Raw genomic sequence first — 18,246 nt, forward strand, 5'->3', positions numbered from 1 at the left:
AGATGTGTAATTGATTGGACGTTTCAATATAAATTCGTTTGTGTATAAAGATTGTATATTTTGTAAAATGAAACATAACTGATAATTGATTTTAAAATTAAGCAGCACTGATTAATGAAATCAGAGGCTTGACCTCCACATTATTTTTTTCAAAAAAAAGGAAAGAAAAATATTAAGCAAGCCTTGTACAAATCTTTATATATGAAAGTATAACTTCAAAATATATACGTTGAAAAATATTTTTCATAAAGAGGCAATTGCTACTGAACGGATTAAATTAATGAAATGAAATATACCGAAATTTTATTCATAGAAAAATGGAAAAAAATAAATAAATAAGAAACAAGAAGTGTTGTGCAAGAAATTCAAAAATTAATGGAAAAGCAGAGACGGAGACACATAAGATATCTCAAATTAGGGAAAAAGAAAATACTTATGGAATGCCATGACCCATCCAATTAAACCGGATAAAAGTAAAAAATAAAAAATAAAAAATAAAATAAAATAAAATAACTGAGCCACCATGACCCATCAATACTCACAGATTTAGTTGAAGTGATGATAGACATGATAGGTTTCAGTAACACAAGTAAAGAAATTCATAAATTAAAAACTCCATGGGTATGGTTGAGTCATGGCGGCCCATTTTTTTTTTCCTAATTTGAAATGTGCTATAGTGTCCAATAGAGACGCTATGACTTCTTCCTGCTTTTCTATTTTTGAATTTTTTACACAACATTTCTTACTTTTAATTTTTTTTCTTTTTTCATTTTCCTATGAATAGAAATTTAGGTGAAATATAGTAGTCTGATATCAAATTACTTCTACGGGTAGAAACGTTACTTCAAACTAATCACTAGATTGCCACCGTTTCCTAATTACAAATGTCTAGTTACAATCCCTTAGAGCATCTCCAACAGTGATTGCTTATGGATTGCTTATGCTGATGTGTCAATTGTTTTTGTAATTGCTGGGTTGTATGGTTATTGCTTATTTAATAATTGTTGGAAAAAATTGCTTAATAAGAAATCATTTTCTAAAGATGAGTTGGCCAAATATTTAATTCTTATTGGTCAAATGTTTAATTCTCAATTATTTGGTTGATTGCACCAATGTAAGAGTAAATTGCTTAATTTTTAAAATTTTCATAATTTCTAATTTAGCAATTAATTTCAATTGCTGGATTGAAAATGCTCTTAACCTGTTAACGGATACATAATTAATTGTTTCTTAAAAAGAGAAGAATCCGTTTGCTGCCCCAACTGACCTGACGGTCGTGACCTCTATATATGACATTATGACCCCTTCACCTCTCCATATGAATCCCAGAAGAAAGCATCTACTTCTTTACAATCCTCGGTTCAAAATCTCTCCTCCTTCAGCACATCAAAACAAATTTAGGTGTTTAATTAATTATCAAATATGATCACTAGCCAACCAATAGGTTCTTCTTCACTTGTGCTCCAAATTAACCCCTCAAAACCAAATATCTCTAGTTCCCACTTCAGCGCTCAGTCTAATCGTGTGAACATCAAATGGCCGGTTACCACAATGTACTGTGCCTCCCGACTACGCAGCATGCCGATGGTTGTGGTAAGAGCTGAGCAAGTACCAACAACGGCCATATCTCAAGACCACGAGCAAGTGAATCTTGATGATGACAAAAGGTACATAATTTCTATATACAGTTTAAATTTTTATCTGAAACACACAAGTCAGACATTAATCTTTATCTTTGTATCACTCATACACCTTCAGGACAAATTCTAAGGAGAGTAACGCTGGAGGTGGACCCAATTTACAGATTCCAAATATCCCCTCATGGTATTTTCTTCCTTCTAATATTTAAATAGAATATTCTGTAGTTCTGTAATCTGTACCTTTTTATTTTAAACCATGCATTTTGTCTTTGTTTTTGATAAAAGAGTAGCATCTCATTAGTTTCTAAAAAAAAAACAAAGAGTAGCATGTAATTATATTATATTTCCATTTTAATCTTTCAGCGATATTATAGTTTCTAGTTTAAGATTAACATGGCTGAAATCTTAATACTGCTCCTTCTGGAGTTCAGTATTTAGTTCAGGATGCCACCTGAGATACTAAGACCACAAAAAGGCACTGGCTTTTTTTTTTGGGTAGCTTTCTATTTTTCTTTCTATTTTTTTCATTTGGAACATTTGTATTTGACATTTTATATCTCAACGGAAGAGCTCTACCTATTTTCCAAAAAAAAAAAGTTTTCTAGTTTGGTGTTCTAACCTTGAAAATTTATGCAGGGCACAATGGTTATTGGGGTCGTTTGTAGTGTTTTTTCCATTCTACAAGAACTTGCAAATTGAAGGTACAATAATTTAAGGAAATTAATTATGTTGTTTCCAAAAGAGGCACTTATGCTAGATATTATATCTTTTTCAAAATCAGATACTAATTGAATTAATATTAAACTACTTATATTTGTTATTCTATATGCCAAATCAGATAAAATTGAGAAAACTGCGACTACTGTGTTAAATGTTGTGGAGTCGGTGGCAGAGGCCCGATTTTTTTAATTTTATCCAAAATATAAATTGAATTTTAAAAATTAACCGAACCGGTTGTCAAATTTTAAATCTACCCAAACCGGTTAACCGTTAACCGGACCAAATTTCCGGTTAACGGTTAACCGGACCAAATTTCCGGTTAAGGGTTAACCGGAAATTTGGTTTGGGTTCGCTTAACCGTTAACCGGATTCGTTGGTTCGCTTAACCGTTAACCGAACCCGATTTTTTTTTTTTTTTTTTTTTAAAACAGAAAATTTTAAATGTTTTTTTTCTATTGAAAATATACATGAAATGTAAAATTTGGTATGGAAGCACATTTTATTGTGGAGATCACATCTAACGGTTTGGATCGACGATTTGGACTTTAAAAAATATAGAAAATAATTGTTGTAACTCAAAAATTGTTGTAACTTGATCTCGAGTAGAACTAGGGTGTTCTTAAGCTCACCAAAGTGTTTGGTGAGCTTGACTCCAAAATCCGTCAAATCGGTTTCAAATGACGAATCCGAACCGTTGGAACCCGCCTATTTTACGTGTGATGCGTCTACATGTGAAATTTTTAAACTTTCGAATTAGTTTAGTATAAAGTCAAGCGGTCAAAACATGTTCAAAAAATGAATGCACTAAATTTAATTTATTAACCTTCTAATTTTGACCAATTGACTTTATACTAAACTAATTTGAAAGTTAAAAAATTTCACATGTAGACGCATCACACGTAAAATAGACGGGTTCCAACGGTTCGGATTCGTCATTTGAAACCAATTTGACGGGTTTTGGAGTCAAGCTCACCAAACACTTTGGTGAGCTTAAGAACACCCTAGTTCTACTCCTTGATCTCTCCTCATATATTATATAGCTGGACACATCACTCATCCCAACGTCAAAAATAGCTGGGTGTACTCCCTAATTTAATAGCTTGTTTAAGCGCTTTGAAAATTTGAACGTAGAATTACATTTAAACTACAAATTAAGGTAAAATGGACTATAGAACATTTAAATTATCAGTAAAAAGAGGTGGGACCTACATTCTCAAATTTAGGCAGCTTTCGTAACTTCCATTTCTGACTAAAATTTAGGCTCAACTGGAACAGCAATTTTACAAATGAGCACCTACATAACTCAAATATAAACTTACTACACAAAAAAAAAAAGTTGGGATTTAAGTATTGTAGGGTCCAGCACCAGAGGTGAGACCCTTCCAGAAATTCTCAGAGGCACACAGACAAGCTGCGGCCAATGAGGGGGTTTGGAAATAGTTTTCAACCAGCAATTGACGCGCTTCGGTATTACCTCACTAGCTGCGTCATTGCCCCAAGCGCAAAGATAACTTCTACCGATGCTGAGCTTCTTTATTTATAGCTCAGAGGTCCTATCGTTTCTCTTTACATCGACCTAGTGGGACTATATTTCCTCTGCACTTTATACGAACCGGTTAGAAAACTCATCCGGGCTTTTATGGGCCTAGGCCTCGTATTTAGTTGTTAGTGGCCTTAAAGCCCAGCGGGTCAAATTTTTTTCATTTGATAATGGAGGCTTCGTTTTAAAAGTCTAACAAACTGAAACACCAGTGATCGGATACGGTCATACGGATCGGACAGTACTAAGATCATATTCGTAATTTTTTTGGATACAGTCACACAGATATACGAATTGAATAATTAGACAGATACAGATTAGATATCTATAAATATATACATAATTTTTTTATGTTATATATTAAACTATATGATATATATGTACTATTTAAATTATCATATATACGGGTAATTAAAATTTAAAATCATATTCATACATGCTATGTTGCATGGATACGGGTACGGGTATCGTGTCGGACACGACACGGGTACGGTGATACGGCAATTTTCAAAAATCAAGGATACGACACGCCTATTATATATATATATATATATATTTATTATTTTAATTATATTATTAATTCTTTTTATATAAATTACATATTAAAATATAGCTTATTATACATAAATATAATATATACTGCAACATAACACAAACACAAAGTGGCATAGTGGTAATGTGCTGTTGATATGGGGTGATAGGTCCTGGGTTCGAGTCCCCTCAGCCACAAAATTAATTTGGTTTTGCGCGTGAACCAAGCGCTGTGAGGGTTGTATGTGCGGTTCACCGTGAACCAAGCGTATCGCAGACGTGTCCATTCGTGTCAGAGGCGTATCCCAACGAGTCAACCCGTATCGGAGACCGTATCAAGATGGTTGGGACGCGCCAGCTCACTTGACACGCCAGCTGGCGTGTCTGATACATATCGTGCCTGTATCGGAGGCGTGTCGGTGTCGGATACGTGTCGGACACGGGTACGATGGGTTTCCAGGAGTGTCAGGGTAACATAGCATACATGTATAGATATTCAAATATCGGATATCTATATTAATTTTTTTATTACAGATTCAAATACAGAAGAATAATCCGACCCGTTTGCACCCCTAACACAACTAGACAAGCACTACTCCAAATTCCGCGAATAGAAAGTCAATTTGATGATGCAAATTATAAAATTACGAAAATAGGTTCGGCCTAAAAGTAAATGCATTTATTTTAGCATTAATCGTTTATCTCCATTCTATTATTAAGCACGTTAAGTGTCCGATCCGCCAACGGCTACGATTGAAAGATGAAACTTCGAATTTGATCTCAGCCCTCCAATTACATAATTTGTCTTTTTTTGATTAAATACATCTGATTTATGTATATAAGTCTAAATTTAGTTAAAAACATACTCACCACATGTGCTGCCACACAATACGTTACAACTAAAACTGAACAAATATGAAATTTAGCGATATATTTATCAATTTCCTTATTTCTTTGTTTCCATATTTCTTCTCTTCAATTAAGAAGACTCCACATTCCATTTTTTTATTTCTTTGTTTCCTTACTTCTTCTTCGTTTCTATATGGATCACAATGAAAATCATTTTTTTTTTATTTCCTTATTTCTCTTTCTTTGCTTCTATACATATTGTTGTGGGCAATTTAGAATATATTTTCAATATATAATATATCAATGTGTGTGTGTGTGTGTGTGCGCGCGTGTATTCTAAATTGGAAACAAAGAAGAAGAAGAATATAAATTGGAACGTGTGTGTGAATATATATTTCTCTTACAATATGTGTGTGTGATATATCCTATACATACACACGATAACACTTTTTATTTATGTTTTTTGATATCATTATATGTCGAATTGTTGTATAATATTTGATATTAGATTCGAATCGAGCTATTATTTGATATTATCAGTACTTAAAAATAAAGAATCATCCCATCATCAAATTGTTATCAGAGTTCATGATTTATTAAAAATACGAAATCATATAAATTTTCTATTAACATGTGTCTTAATTTTAGATAATTATTATTTTCATTGATATATTTTGTTTTTATAATATGTCCCCGTGCGTTGCAACGGATATGATACTAGTTCATAATTACAATGGTTCCAATCTGGAACCCTCTCCTTTGTTTCTCATAAATAAACTACTCGATAAATTATAAAAGGCTAATATTAAAACTCCATAAACTGCACCGCGGACACAACATACCGAGTGCCATCTCTTCCATCTGGCGAAACAAAACAAGTCCTCTGCTACTTGACTCTCTATTTTTCTCTCTCCTTCAAATCCAACAATGGCGGCCCCAGCGACGCCTGAGGCCTTCTCGCTCACCTACTCGATGTTCTCTCTCCTACTGATTCTCTTCGCTTGTGTTGAGCTCGGCGACGCTGCATCCGCCGTACACGTGTACCGCTTAATCCAGTACGATCTGGCAGGGGTACCTCTCGGTTCCCGCATCTCCGGCCTCAACCACCATGCCGTCTCGTTCCCGCTCGACCCCGATGCGGATCTGTCTCGCTCCGCCTTGGTCGTCCCCTTGCTCGACCTTGATCTTTCATTTCTCAGAGGTACCATAATTGAGAAATCCATTTTGATTCAACTAGTAATGTTGTTCAGGTTTATTGAGAGTGAAATAAGAAATTGTTTTAGAAGGGCTTTTAAATCAGGTAAACTACTAAATCGACAGTTAAAGTCCTACTCTGGTTCTGGCATGGCTCACTTAGTATAGAACTGTGGATAATTCCTGCCTGACCTGCCTTTGTAACTTCTTAGTTTCTGTAGGTGAACTAGGAATTGTCCGATCCCTTAATTTGCACCAACTGGAGAGGATCCCAATTGGCCTTTATTGTAATCCTTTCCTAGCTTCTTATAGTAAAAGGAGTGGTGTACCACATTATTCTGGTTTCTATACCTCAACCTTTATTACATTTGTTGATTCGCATTTGTTGTTTTTCGGACAGAGAATAATTGCCAATTAAGTATTTAATGAATATAGAGTTCCACAATTACATCCCAATTAAGCATATTACAGGCATCGGATCAGCGTCAGACAGCAGTACCATGTACTGCACATGAATCGAATTTGACTGATATTGTATAGTCCAGTGTCAACTAGTCCACTTTTCTAAAGTACTCTTTCCTCTATGCAAAAAAAGGTAACTTGGTTTAATTTTATTGTCCTTGTATCAGATTACATATCTAATAAGAAGCCATTGGGTGGTTTGGTGATTCTCCTTCCTCAGAAGCTCAGTTCCAAATTTGGTGAGTTTGGGAAAAATGTGAATCTCAGCCGAGTTAAAAGTGTGTTGCACGAGTTGGAAGATCTGCTTGTTCATTCCGAATTACCAGTAAGCCCCCCCCCCCCCCCCCCCCCCCCCCCGCCCTCCTCCTCCTCCCTCTCTCTCTCTTCCCTGTGCGACTAGGTGACAAGTTGTGCAGATTTTTATTTAATAGTAATAAGTTAAAACTTCAGATGTTTAGATTGAACATCAAAAAGCGAACATCAAAAAGCGAACATCAAAAAGCGTCATGAAAAGGATAGGAAGTAAATTTTCTTTCTATCAAGGTTTTAATGTACCAATGTTTTTTTTTTTTTGGGAGGTACAGTTCCGTATCTCATCTTATGAAACCTCTAAACACTACTAAGCCTAAAATATATATGAATTACCATCAGATGAGTGGCAAAGGGTGGATAATTTGAACATTCTTAGGAAAATGAGAGGGTCGAGAAGTATAGTCTATCTTCTATATTTGTGATGAAAGGAATTTACAGTTTTGTATGGTTATACCAAATAATTGTCCCTCATGGTAATTTTTCTAATTATTCTGCTATTATGTGCTGTGCAGTATCCGGTGTATTTTGCATATGAGAGTAGCACATTTGACAGTTTGTTAGGAGATATTCGTGGAAACAACTATTCGACCCAATCTGCAACTTCCACAAATGGAGGGTAAATTGTTACTTTCTTTTCTAAACATAATATCCAATCTTTTCTCAGACTTGCAAAAAAAAAAAAAAAAAAAATATAAGATTGAGCCTTACTTAACTACAGTTTGATTCAAACTAACTATTAATTAAACAGGCTTTATATATACCCTCAAATAGATATAAGTTGCATTGAATTTGTTTGCTTGTGGATAATATCTCATGTTTTATTCAAATACCATATAACAAGTACTGTGTTTTGGTTGAAAATAGGTAAAGACGATCCTTACAAATGTTGCAAATTTTTAACTTAGCTTAGTAGCTTATGACTCTGTTTTTTTTCAAGCTAAGCATGGCAAAAATCCAAATTAAATTTCTGAACTTTATGGACTGGGATCTTGTAGTGTAATTGTTAGGGACCCCAGCATCCTTTGTAGAATTTGAAATACTGCTACACGGTGTTCAGATGTCTAATATGGATTTTTGCCGTGCTTAATAAAAAAGGAATATTATGGAACTCTGCCATTACTTTTTAATCAAGGTTTCTTTTGTTTCTTTCTTGCAATTTTTTTCAATCATTAATTTGTACTGTTTTATCGTACTTCTCCTCCTAGTTACAAGTTGGTGATATCTGCACCTGAGGCTAAGAAGCTATCTCCTCCAACCATTTCAAATTTTCAGGTACAATAAAAAGATACAAATTATATATAATCTAACTTAAAAAATAATTTTAATTAAACTAAAACAATATTACTTCCTTACAGGGATGGCTTCCAGGAAGAAAAGATGGAGATTCAGATCAGCTCCCTACTATTGCTATTGTTGCAAGCTATGACACTTTTGGCGCTGCACCTGTATGAATTTTCTCAGTGCATTTTTTTAATTATACCTTTAATAAATCAATGTATACTGTAAAAGATAAATATTTTACTTTACCATCGGAATGGTGTAACTTCTCAAATTTATTTTTAGTGATCAGAAAAAGGATATGCGACGGAAACTGGACCCGAAATTGCAAAATTAAAACCTATTCCTTAGAAGAAAAAACGAGAAATAACATTTGTCTTTAAAAAGATGGGACTTGATAGTTGATACAGAAAATTGATTATCTTGATGTTAATTTGTTTCCATTCTTTTATTTTGGTAATATTATAGTCTCTGTCAGTGGGAAGTGATAGCAATGGAAGTGGGGTTGCGGCCCTTCTAGAAATTGCACGCCTTTTCTCGCGCCTCTACTCAAACCCTAAAACTAGGGGGAAGTACAACATCCTCTTTGGTTTAACCTCTGGTGGTCCCTACAACTATAATGGTACTCAGAAGGTACTTCTTCCAGAATTGAGTTCCATATCTTTTGCACTTTATTTTTTTATTTATATCCACCATATAATGTATCATATTACCAACTAAATCCCATATTTTTGCAGTACCTTACCAGACTACTTAGCTGGTACAGCAGCAATCCAAAAGTCTTTTGTTTTTCTTGTGAATGAAATTATTGCTTTCTGCTAGATATGATACTTTTGTTTTGATTGATATGCCACCAGCCAAAAAAAATGATAATATTTAAGGGGTTCTTGGCATGTTTTATTTTTTTAATTATTAGTAAATTATGTGACCAAATTAATTTTTCAGTGGCTTAGAAGCTTCGATCAGCGTGTAAGAGAGGGCATAGACTATGCAATTTGCCTAAATAGTGTCGGAACATGGGAGAATGACCTTTGGATGCACGTTTCAAAACCCCCAGAAAATGTGTACATCAAGGAAATTCATGAAGTATGTCTTCTTTTTCTATGCCCCCCTGCTTATTTAAATTTTCTATCTTGATCCTGAATATTGTAACGGCAGCTATCATGCCTTAGCAAAATTTCAGAATCTCATGCATGCACCTATGTATCCTGTAAACATAATGTATATACATAGAATGTATTGAGTGTGAATGTATATCCTAGAATGCGTGAAGCACCTTAGCAAAATTTCAGAATCTCATGCATAACAGGTTGTATCCCTCTTAAATGCACTCCTATTCTCAGGATAACCTTAACTGTCGCTCCTTTAACTTCATCTCTATGTCAATCTGGAATAAAGTTCTACGTCAATCTGGAATAAAGTTGTTTAATATGGGTCTCTCTGAAGACATTATAGAGTGCTGTAGGTAATATCTATAAAAAAATTGATGCTTTATATGGGCAGACATGAAATTGTTGTTTCCCCCTCTGTTTATTAATTTGTGCTAATGTTCAGGGGTATTAATTTTGCCAGGGTTTGTGTTTAAGACTCTTTGGGTACACTTTGGTGACCTTATGTAAAATTTGCTTATTATTCTTCTACATGAATTTCGATGAAAAATCATTTATAAATCTCTAATGGTCTTTTTTGGCAGGGTTTTTCGGAGGTTGCTAAAGATATGGGCTTCTCAATTAATGTCAAGCACAAGAAGATTAATATTTCTAATCCCCGGGTTTGTACCCAGCCTGATCTTTTTTTGTTTTATTAACCACTATCAAAGAGCATGTATGTTCATGTCATGTGCATTATAAAAGATGTGAGTTTTCCTAAAATGAAAACAAGAAAATACATGTATATGCTTAATGCATGTACTTTCTCCTCTGAAAAGTTATTTGTTAATTTTTGGTTTTCAACTTTGTCTATGAACAGGTAGCTTGGGAACATGAACAGTTTTCTAGGTTTAGGGTTACAGCCTTGACACTTTCTGGGCTTTCGGCAGCACCAGAGTTTTTGCAAAGCACAGGCAACTTACATGATACTAGGTAGGGAACTGTGAAGACACCATTTTTTATGTTTTTGTAATGGATACATTACAGTTTTGCTCTGGAAGGGCTTAATTTAAAACTCAGTAGTAGTTGCAGATAGTTTCTGTTTTGACTTAGTATTTTTTTTTTTTTTCAATAAAATATAGGAAATCAGTGGATGAGAAGGTGGTTGCCAGAACTGTCAAATTGGTTGCTGAGAGCCTTGCGGTACGATTAGTAGTTTGTGTTTCAATTTTTCCATTTTTATTTTTACATTATAATAGCTAGCAAAGTACTAAAAAAAGTATGTTGCTTTGTTCTTACAGTAAAGAAACAACAGCCAATTACAATTTAAATTTTTTCCCATTTGTTAACAGTCAATTTTATTTTACATATGACATACTTTTTACTCAACTATGAATTAGCAAAATATCTTTACTCTTTTTCTACTTTTTTTTTTCAGAGACAAATTTACGGACATAAAGGAAAGAACATAGATATATTTGCAGATAGTAGCAGCTTGGCAGTGAACTCCCATCATATCAGATCATTGTTGTATCTCTTATCGCGAACTCCTCGAGTGGCACCTTTTCTCTCCAAAAATGACCCTTTCTTAGCCGCTCTTAAGAAGGTTTTTTTTATTTTATATCTCCTTAAAAATATTATACTAGTAGTTAAATCATAGAGTAATAATGCATATTGAATACTGACCATGATCTTTAGTTCTGTACCTAATACCCCAAATGAAGTAGAAATCGGGCAAAAGGGAAAAGATCTTTAGTTCGGTAAATGTGCATCTAACTTTAATGGATTTGCAATAGTACCTGGCATTTTTTTGGCTTATATTGCAAATAAATCCAAGATCTGGAATCTAGGTTCAGTGAAGCAAAAATGACCAAGTTGCTTTGAGTTTTTAGTAAATAGTAATTCAATCAACCAAGTCTTTTTGTATTAACAAGCTTATATCCTGAATCAAAGATGTAAGCCTGCATGCTTTATTTATTTTTTAATGAAGTGTGGGCTTAATAAAAGAGAGAACAAAAATTACATTTGCAAGGGCTGATTTTGTCAATATCTGACAGGATTTTTAGTAAAATTAACTCAACCAATCTCTTACATTGATTCTTATATTAGACTAAACTGGCATTTGATTTTTTTTTAAAAATTAACTCAACCAATCTCTTACAACTAGTAGAAATAATATCATTATGTATCTACTTTATTTTTGAGTAAAATCTACTTGCATTGATTCTTAGTTCAATTTTCAGCCTAGGGAAAGAATCTTACCTGAAGTAAGTGGCAACTTTGTTAAAATATGAACATTGAAGATATCTAAAACGTTCAAGGTGTTGTGCAAATAATATAAAATATGACTAGCACGATGGCCATAGTGTTTGGCCTAATTTCTATTTTCTTTGTTAAAATATGAACATTGATTTTGATAAATAAAATTTGTTAACTCTGTGCCGCAGGAACTATCTGACCACACAGTAGAGGTACATGTGCAAAATGAGCTCCTTGATGGGGCTTTCACCTTCTATGATTCCACGGAGGCCACACTAAATATATACCAGGTAATATTTTTTTATTTTGAAATAAAACGTACTCTTAATCATCTAATTATTTGGTTTTAAGTAATTATTATTATTAGTTGGTTTACAAAATAATATGCCTTATTTTGGTTGTAGGTGGCGGGTGTTACATTCGATTTTTTATTCCTGATGGTATTGGGATCTTATTTGATAGTGCTCTTTAGTTTCCTCGTTATCACCACAAGGGTAACTCTCTCTCTCTCTCTCTCTCTCTCAATCTCTCGAGATAACATGATAAAAAAACTGCATGGAACATATATAACGAAGATTCAAGAGAATAGTATGACATTTGTGCAGGAAGGATCTCAAACTATCAAATCTCTTATATTGGATAGAATTCTAGTAACAAACCAATATATTTGAACAATTGAGAATAATGTGAAGGACCAATACAATTGATTGAAATATAATATCCTCACAGCCCTTGGTTTATTGTGTTCACTAAATACCCAAACTTCCCTTCCTTTTCTTTTAAATGGATATTAGACAGAAGTGTTGTTTGGGGCCTTCTGTAAAATTTTACTTTAGTTAAAATTATAAAAGCAGATGACCAGTTAAATTTCCTTTTAAGTTTTTTAGTGACCCCAAATTTATGCAAATAGCCTTTAAGTTATTCTCAGACATGATTTATATATTTTTTATATATAGGGGCTTGATGATCTAATTAACATATTCCGGCGGCCTACTGTGCGAAAATCCAAGTCAGTATAGACCCCGTGCGATGTAATAATAAATATTTATTTCGCCAATGTGTACTTCTGGACTTTAGATTAGAAACCAAGCGACTGTATCAGGCAACGCATCCAAATTTTACACGCTTTTTGCTTAGAAATTTTGGAGTCAGTTTTGTTTAGATCTGAATGTTTAATTTGTAACATTATTTTGTCTTTTGTATGCTGTCTTTTTTTTTCCCCTCTTGTTCAAATTTGTTTTATAAACATTATCTTTTAAACGAGGCGACTCGTTTTGTGGTGTATGCTCATATACAGTGGAGTAGATAGTTACCCTCATGAATTAAAATTAAAAAAAAAAAATCAAATGAGGTGAGAAATTCACTAGGCCCTACTGCCAACTCAGAATAGATACTTTTGAGGTGGAATTTTTTTTATTTTTGAATAATGTCACCGATTTTTTAGGAATTCGAACCCAGTCAGGTACCTGACCTAACCTGTACAATGAGATTTGGATTGTTTATTTTAATCTGGCATGAATTTCATAGACCTGTGCATCTGAGGCATGCCCGAAAAAAGATTGTTTGGTTAGGATTAAACCTTGAGGGGATACTCTCTCCAGACAGCACAGATTTAATTTTAATATTTTATTCTTATTTCTCCATAGAAAAAAAAATCAATTTGGGAATGTTGTATTCATATTCACATTTACTATATATAACTCATCAAGTGTCAATAAATCACCAAGTAAAAAGGCTAAGATCCTGTTTAAGGTGTAAAAATAATTTAAATGGTAAAAATAGGATTAAAAATAAAATCAAATTTAATGCAATGTAAATTATGTTTTGACATAGAAGTAAGGGCAGAACAAGAAAATTGCGATTGAAAGGCTAGATAAGTAAATTTCCTGTAACTTTATTTTATAAAGAGGGCTTTCAAGGATAAAAATAAAATAAAATCAATTTATTAAAGGACTTGGCCTGCAGATGGACTTTTAATAATCTTCTGATTAGGGGCGAAGCCAGAAATAAAAATAGGATGGGACAAAATTTCATTGTATGATATAATCGTATATTAGTTTTGTTATTTAAATAAAAGCATACTTTTGTTACTTTTTCCAAAAATAACATGACAAAAGAAGAATATTTTGAAAAAAAAAAAAAAAAAATTGGGTGAGGCTAGGTAAAAGTCTCCGCCACTCTTCTGACTAAATAATACTGAAACACACTTCTAATTAATGCACTACAAAGATTGCTCCAAGTACTCTTTCAGCTCAGAGTCGGCATGATAAGAATAAAGGATCACTGAATTTCATCGAGGGTCCGACAACATTGAAGCGGGAAGGGGAGCTGACTGATCCACTAGGCCAGATAAATTCAATAAAATTGAAATTGAAGAAACAAAATTATAATCCAATGATGTTTCTACCTTCATTGCTCCATCTAAAATCTTAATTACCATTAACATTAAAGGCCTTCTGGTACTATCACATTGCAAGCTTCATTACATTCACAAGTTCATTTTTGTATAATTCGACATCACCGAGATTTTTGTCAATCAAATCTGATAATTCATTGCTCTTAGATTTATCTTGTAACAATTTAATCAAATGGTGATTCTCTTCGGTCTGAGAATTATCGATATTTCTTCTTCCAGATAAAATCTCCATTACAATCATACCAAAACTGTAAACATCAACCTTCTCAGTGACCATTGTTGTTAGACATTCAGGTGCCATATATCCGGGAGTGCCCTGCATTTGAGTCATTACCTCGCTCATGTCCCGATTGATCAGCTTGGATAACCCAAAGTTAGAAACTTTAGCATTAAAGTTTTAATCTAATAGAATATTTTTCGGCTTGATATCGAAATGCACAATTCTTTGCTTGCATTCCTCATGCAGATAACATAAACCCTTGGCTATGTCGGTTATAATTTTGAACCGGATCGACCAATTCAAAGGAACTCTCACATCTCTGCAACAAATCCATTTATCCAACGATCCATTACACATGTACTCGTAAACTAAAAACCTATTCAACCTGTCAGCACAAAAACCGATCCGCCTCACCACATTGATGTGATTGATACTGCCTGTAGCCTCAACTTCCGCCAAGAAATCCTCCTTTCCATGTCTGACGTTATCCAAACGTTTTACTGCTAATCTCTCATCACTCCACCTTTCTTCAAACACAGTATCGAATCCACCTTCTCCGAGCTTTCTAACAAAGTTTTCAGTAGCCGCTTGTAGTTCTTCGAATGTGAATATGATTGGCATCCCTGGTAATTGTTCAATGGAATCCTCATCTTGTGGTTCTTCATGTTTTCTCAAACACACTCGGTAAATTCTATCTAAGATGAGAATAAAGAGCAGAGCTGCAAACATGAAGCCTGCTACAAACATGAGGCCTAGACTACTATCCAAGTAAAGGACAATATTCTTATACTCCTCATGTCGATGATTCTTACGAGGAAAGACATCTGTAAGTGTTAAACACTTGCCATTTAATGAGTTTTCATTAGATGACTGAAACGGAGCAGCTTTACAACTGCAATTCCTAAGACATGCCTTTTTGCAACTCTCCTTGTCAATCGTGCTAAATGCAACAAGGTCACTATATGAATAGTATACATAGTAAAGTTCTGACGAAAGGTTCCAATATGCATCTCGACATGTTATAGGATTAACTGCAGAGCAGCTAAGCGCTGCTCGCCGGTTATCAACCAGCCGCACAGAGTAATTTCCTGTGCATTGTTCATTATTGCAAATTCCATATTTCCCACAGATAGTTGGATAATCATACTTATAATTCAGATATCTATTGAATTCATCATGCACCCAAGTCCAATACATTCCGTTAATATAATAAAATCCTGAGTTTTCATCAGAATTTAATCTCGTGTACTGTGTTGATTGAGGCGGTAAATAAAATAAAGTTTTGTTCTCACTAGGATTTGATAACGTGGAAAGCATAGTTAGGCTGGCATTCATGGATTTGATGAAAGCAGATTTGTCCGCTATTTTATTTGGAGATGAGATATGTGAGTTGGGATAGTATATGATCTGCGGGGAATTCGAATCGACAAATCCGAACAAACCATCTGCAAGGAGGCTAAGATAAAGCCGGCTTTCGGCCAAATCGGTGCTGGAAAAACATGCAAAAATCCTCATGCCTCTTGCCAGCATTTGACTCATTACTAGAGAATCAATTGAGTGGTCAATAAATTGCCAGATTATAAAAATACTTTTATCAACAAGCACCAGCTTATCAAACCCAGTAATATTCATTCTGACCACAGATCGATTGGCCACATCAACAATCCAAACCATACTACCATCACTGTCACAGAGGGTTAGACCATCTTGAGATGTCAGTTCAAATGTGGCATTTTCACTGACAGGTTGGGCTCGATTAGTTGACCAGATGACTTGTTTAGGGGAGCGGTTCATTATACCTCCACCGCTATTTGCATATATAATGTATATGGATAGAAAACAATTCTTACGAGGGAAGCAGTACGATAGGCCACTAGAACCTTCAGAGTTTAGCCGGAGGAGGAGGGCACGCACAATTGCACCATTTGAGGTATCCCTGTTGTGTGGGAGACATAATTGTGATTTGGTCGATGATGTCAGAGCAATTGCATTGGAATAGTCGTAAGGTTGTGGATTAACAGAGAAAGAGAAGCACAGGAGAAGTGCAATGAAGGCAAGGCAAGAAGTCAAAGCAATTTGAGGTAGCATTGGTTTGCTCCTGTAGGGGTATAATCATATAGCAATAGACAATGCAAGCTAGCTGTTATCCCTTACAAAATCATATAAGATGGTGCGTTGACAAAACCATTTAGAATGAAATCTATGACAGCTCATAATTAATCAAGAACAAGGAATAGGTCTAATGCCTTTTGGACCGTCAAAGGGTTCATTAATCATATGATTAACTGATTATGAATTGAAAGGAAATTGCCCTTCCACTATTATCTAATCCAAACAAATATATATTCTTGTTTGGATACTAAGTTTGTGCTCCATAACGTCTTCATTAAAGAACAAATTAAGAAGGAAAGGAAAACATCTGACCAATGTCAATTACTTGCTCCAAAACTGAAAATTTTGAGGAGGAGCGGAAGTGAGTTGCGTGTAAAAACTTAAAGCAAATTGGGATTTCCATTGTCTTCTCCAATTCTCTTTCTTATCCATTGACAATTTTATTTCAAAAAAATTCAAAACATTGACGATGTAAATACTGAAGTATAAAATTTTCAATTTATTGTATATCATTATTTGCTTAATACCGACCGCCTGTCTTCATGACTAATTTTCCTCTAGTTTATTTTTTAACTTGTGGATGCAATTTTGCAGAAAGGCTATTATTTTAAGGACTTATTTGCTGATTACATCCTCAAATTTTGATACCTGTCACAAATTGGCGGACAATTAACTTTTTTTTCTTCTGTCCACGTGATTCGAATTGAGTATCAAAATTTATATCTACTGTACTAGTTAATCACATGTAATATACTCTAACAAATCTGCAATTTAATTGATACTTAAGTTCAGCTTATATTCTTGGTGTATAAATTTGTTTTAAGTTGTGATTATCTAAATACAATATATAAAATATATAATAAAATGATGAATAAAGATATTGTCCCTCTAGAAGTAGTCCTCTAACAGTCCCTCCAGGCCAACTTGTCATAACTAACAAAAGTAGTTATTAATGATTAGCATTAATTAACCCGGGTGCACCGTCGAGATCCGGCGAGGACAGAGTGGTGCACCGTCAAGATTCGGTTGGAAGAGCGTGGTGCACCATTGGAGGAGGTCCATGCTAGCCTAGCGAAGGTTGTCAAAATAGAACATATAAATATTTTATTATTTAGATATGAATACTTCATTTGTTAGATATGCATATTTCATGTTAGATATGAATACTTCTTGGAAGAGGTGGGGTGAGAGAGATGAATCTGACTTTGAATTTTGAATTGTATAAATTATTTCGAAATGTATGAATACTTCGTAATCGTCAGTATGAATACTTCATTGTTTTAGATATGAATACTATATAGATTCGCTGTAGTGGTCCCCAATCTTGGTAAATGTCGCTTTCAGACGGTTGCGGTCCCCAATTCAGGCTGTCACAAGACGCCAGCGGTCCCCCTAGTCGTTACTGGTTCCCAAGATTAATGGTCCCCTCCACTTTCGACTATTATAGATAATAAGTATGAATATTACAAATTTGTAAGTATGAATACTATATGTTTTGACTATTAATAAAATCACGTTAACCTTGCTCTTTGGTGGCAATTAGCACGTGTGCGTTAATTAGTTGTTCTCCGTTGTACTTTTTTCTTGTCTTTTAGCGCGGGGAACAGATAGGGTACTGTTAGTCG

At 34.3% G+C, this 18,246-nt stretch overlaps 2 protein-coding genes, 1 non-coding gene and 1 pseudogene across 3 annotated transcripts; 2 read left to right on the top strand and 2 right to left on the bottom strand.

The window, feature by feature from the left end:
- Nucleotides 1-1,332: 1,332 nt before the first annotated feature.
- Nucleotides 1,333-2,530, top strand: LOC144553199 (uncharacterized). The gene is made up of 3 exons (XM_078301632.1): nucleotides 1,333-1,667; nucleotides 1,759-1,824; nucleotides 2,277-2,530. Exons 1-3 carry the CDS (start codon nucleotides 1,423-1,425, stop codon nucleotides 2,353-2,355), a joined length of 390 nt encoding a protein of 129 aa, XP_078157758.1. The 5' UTR covers nucleotides 1,333-1,422; the 3' UTR covers nucleotides 2,356-2,530.
- Nucleotides 2,531-3,716: 1,186 nt separating this feature from the next.
- Nucleotides 3,717-3,869, bottom strand: LOC144566593 (U4 spliceosomal RNA). The gene has a single exon (XR_013515231.1). It is a non-coding gene; the product is annotated as a U4 spliceosomal RNA (small nuclear RNA).
- Nucleotides 3,870-6,109: 2,240 nt separating this feature from the next.
- On the top strand, nucleotides 6,110-13,121 carry LOC144559406 (M28 Zn-peptidase nicastrin). The gene is made up of 14 exons (XM_078308426.1): nucleotides 6,110-6,481; nucleotides 7,104-7,261; nucleotides 7,761-7,864; nucleotides 8,454-8,520; nucleotides 8,604-8,693; nucleotides 8,995-9,159; nucleotides 9,472-9,612; nucleotides 10,220-10,297; nucleotides 10,495-10,607; nucleotides 10,757-10,817; nucleotides 11,053-11,220; nucleotides 12,062-12,163; nucleotides 12,278-12,367; nucleotides 12,830-13,121. Exons 1-14 carry the CDS (start codon nucleotides 6,208-6,210, stop codon nucleotides 12,890-12,892), a joined length of 1,674 nt encoding a protein of 557 aa, XP_078164552.1. The 5' UTR covers nucleotides 6,110-6,207; the 3' UTR covers nucleotides 12,893-13,121.
- Nucleotides 13,122-14,163: 1,042 nt separating this feature from the next.
- LOC144561392 (G-type lectin S-receptor-like serine/threonine-protein kinase SD2-5) lies at nucleotides 14,164-16,597 on the bottom strand (annotated as a pseudogene).
- Between the last annotated feature and the right edge of the window lie 1,649 nt (nucleotides 16,598-18,246).

This window comes from Carex rostrata, chromosome 1 (assembly GCF_964058835.1).
Source record: "Carex rostrata chromosome 1, lpCarRost1.2, whole genome shotgun sequence".
Classification (NCBI taxonomy): Eukaryota; Viridiplantae; Streptophyta; class Magnoliopsida; order Poales; family Cyperaceae; genus Carex; species Carex rostrata.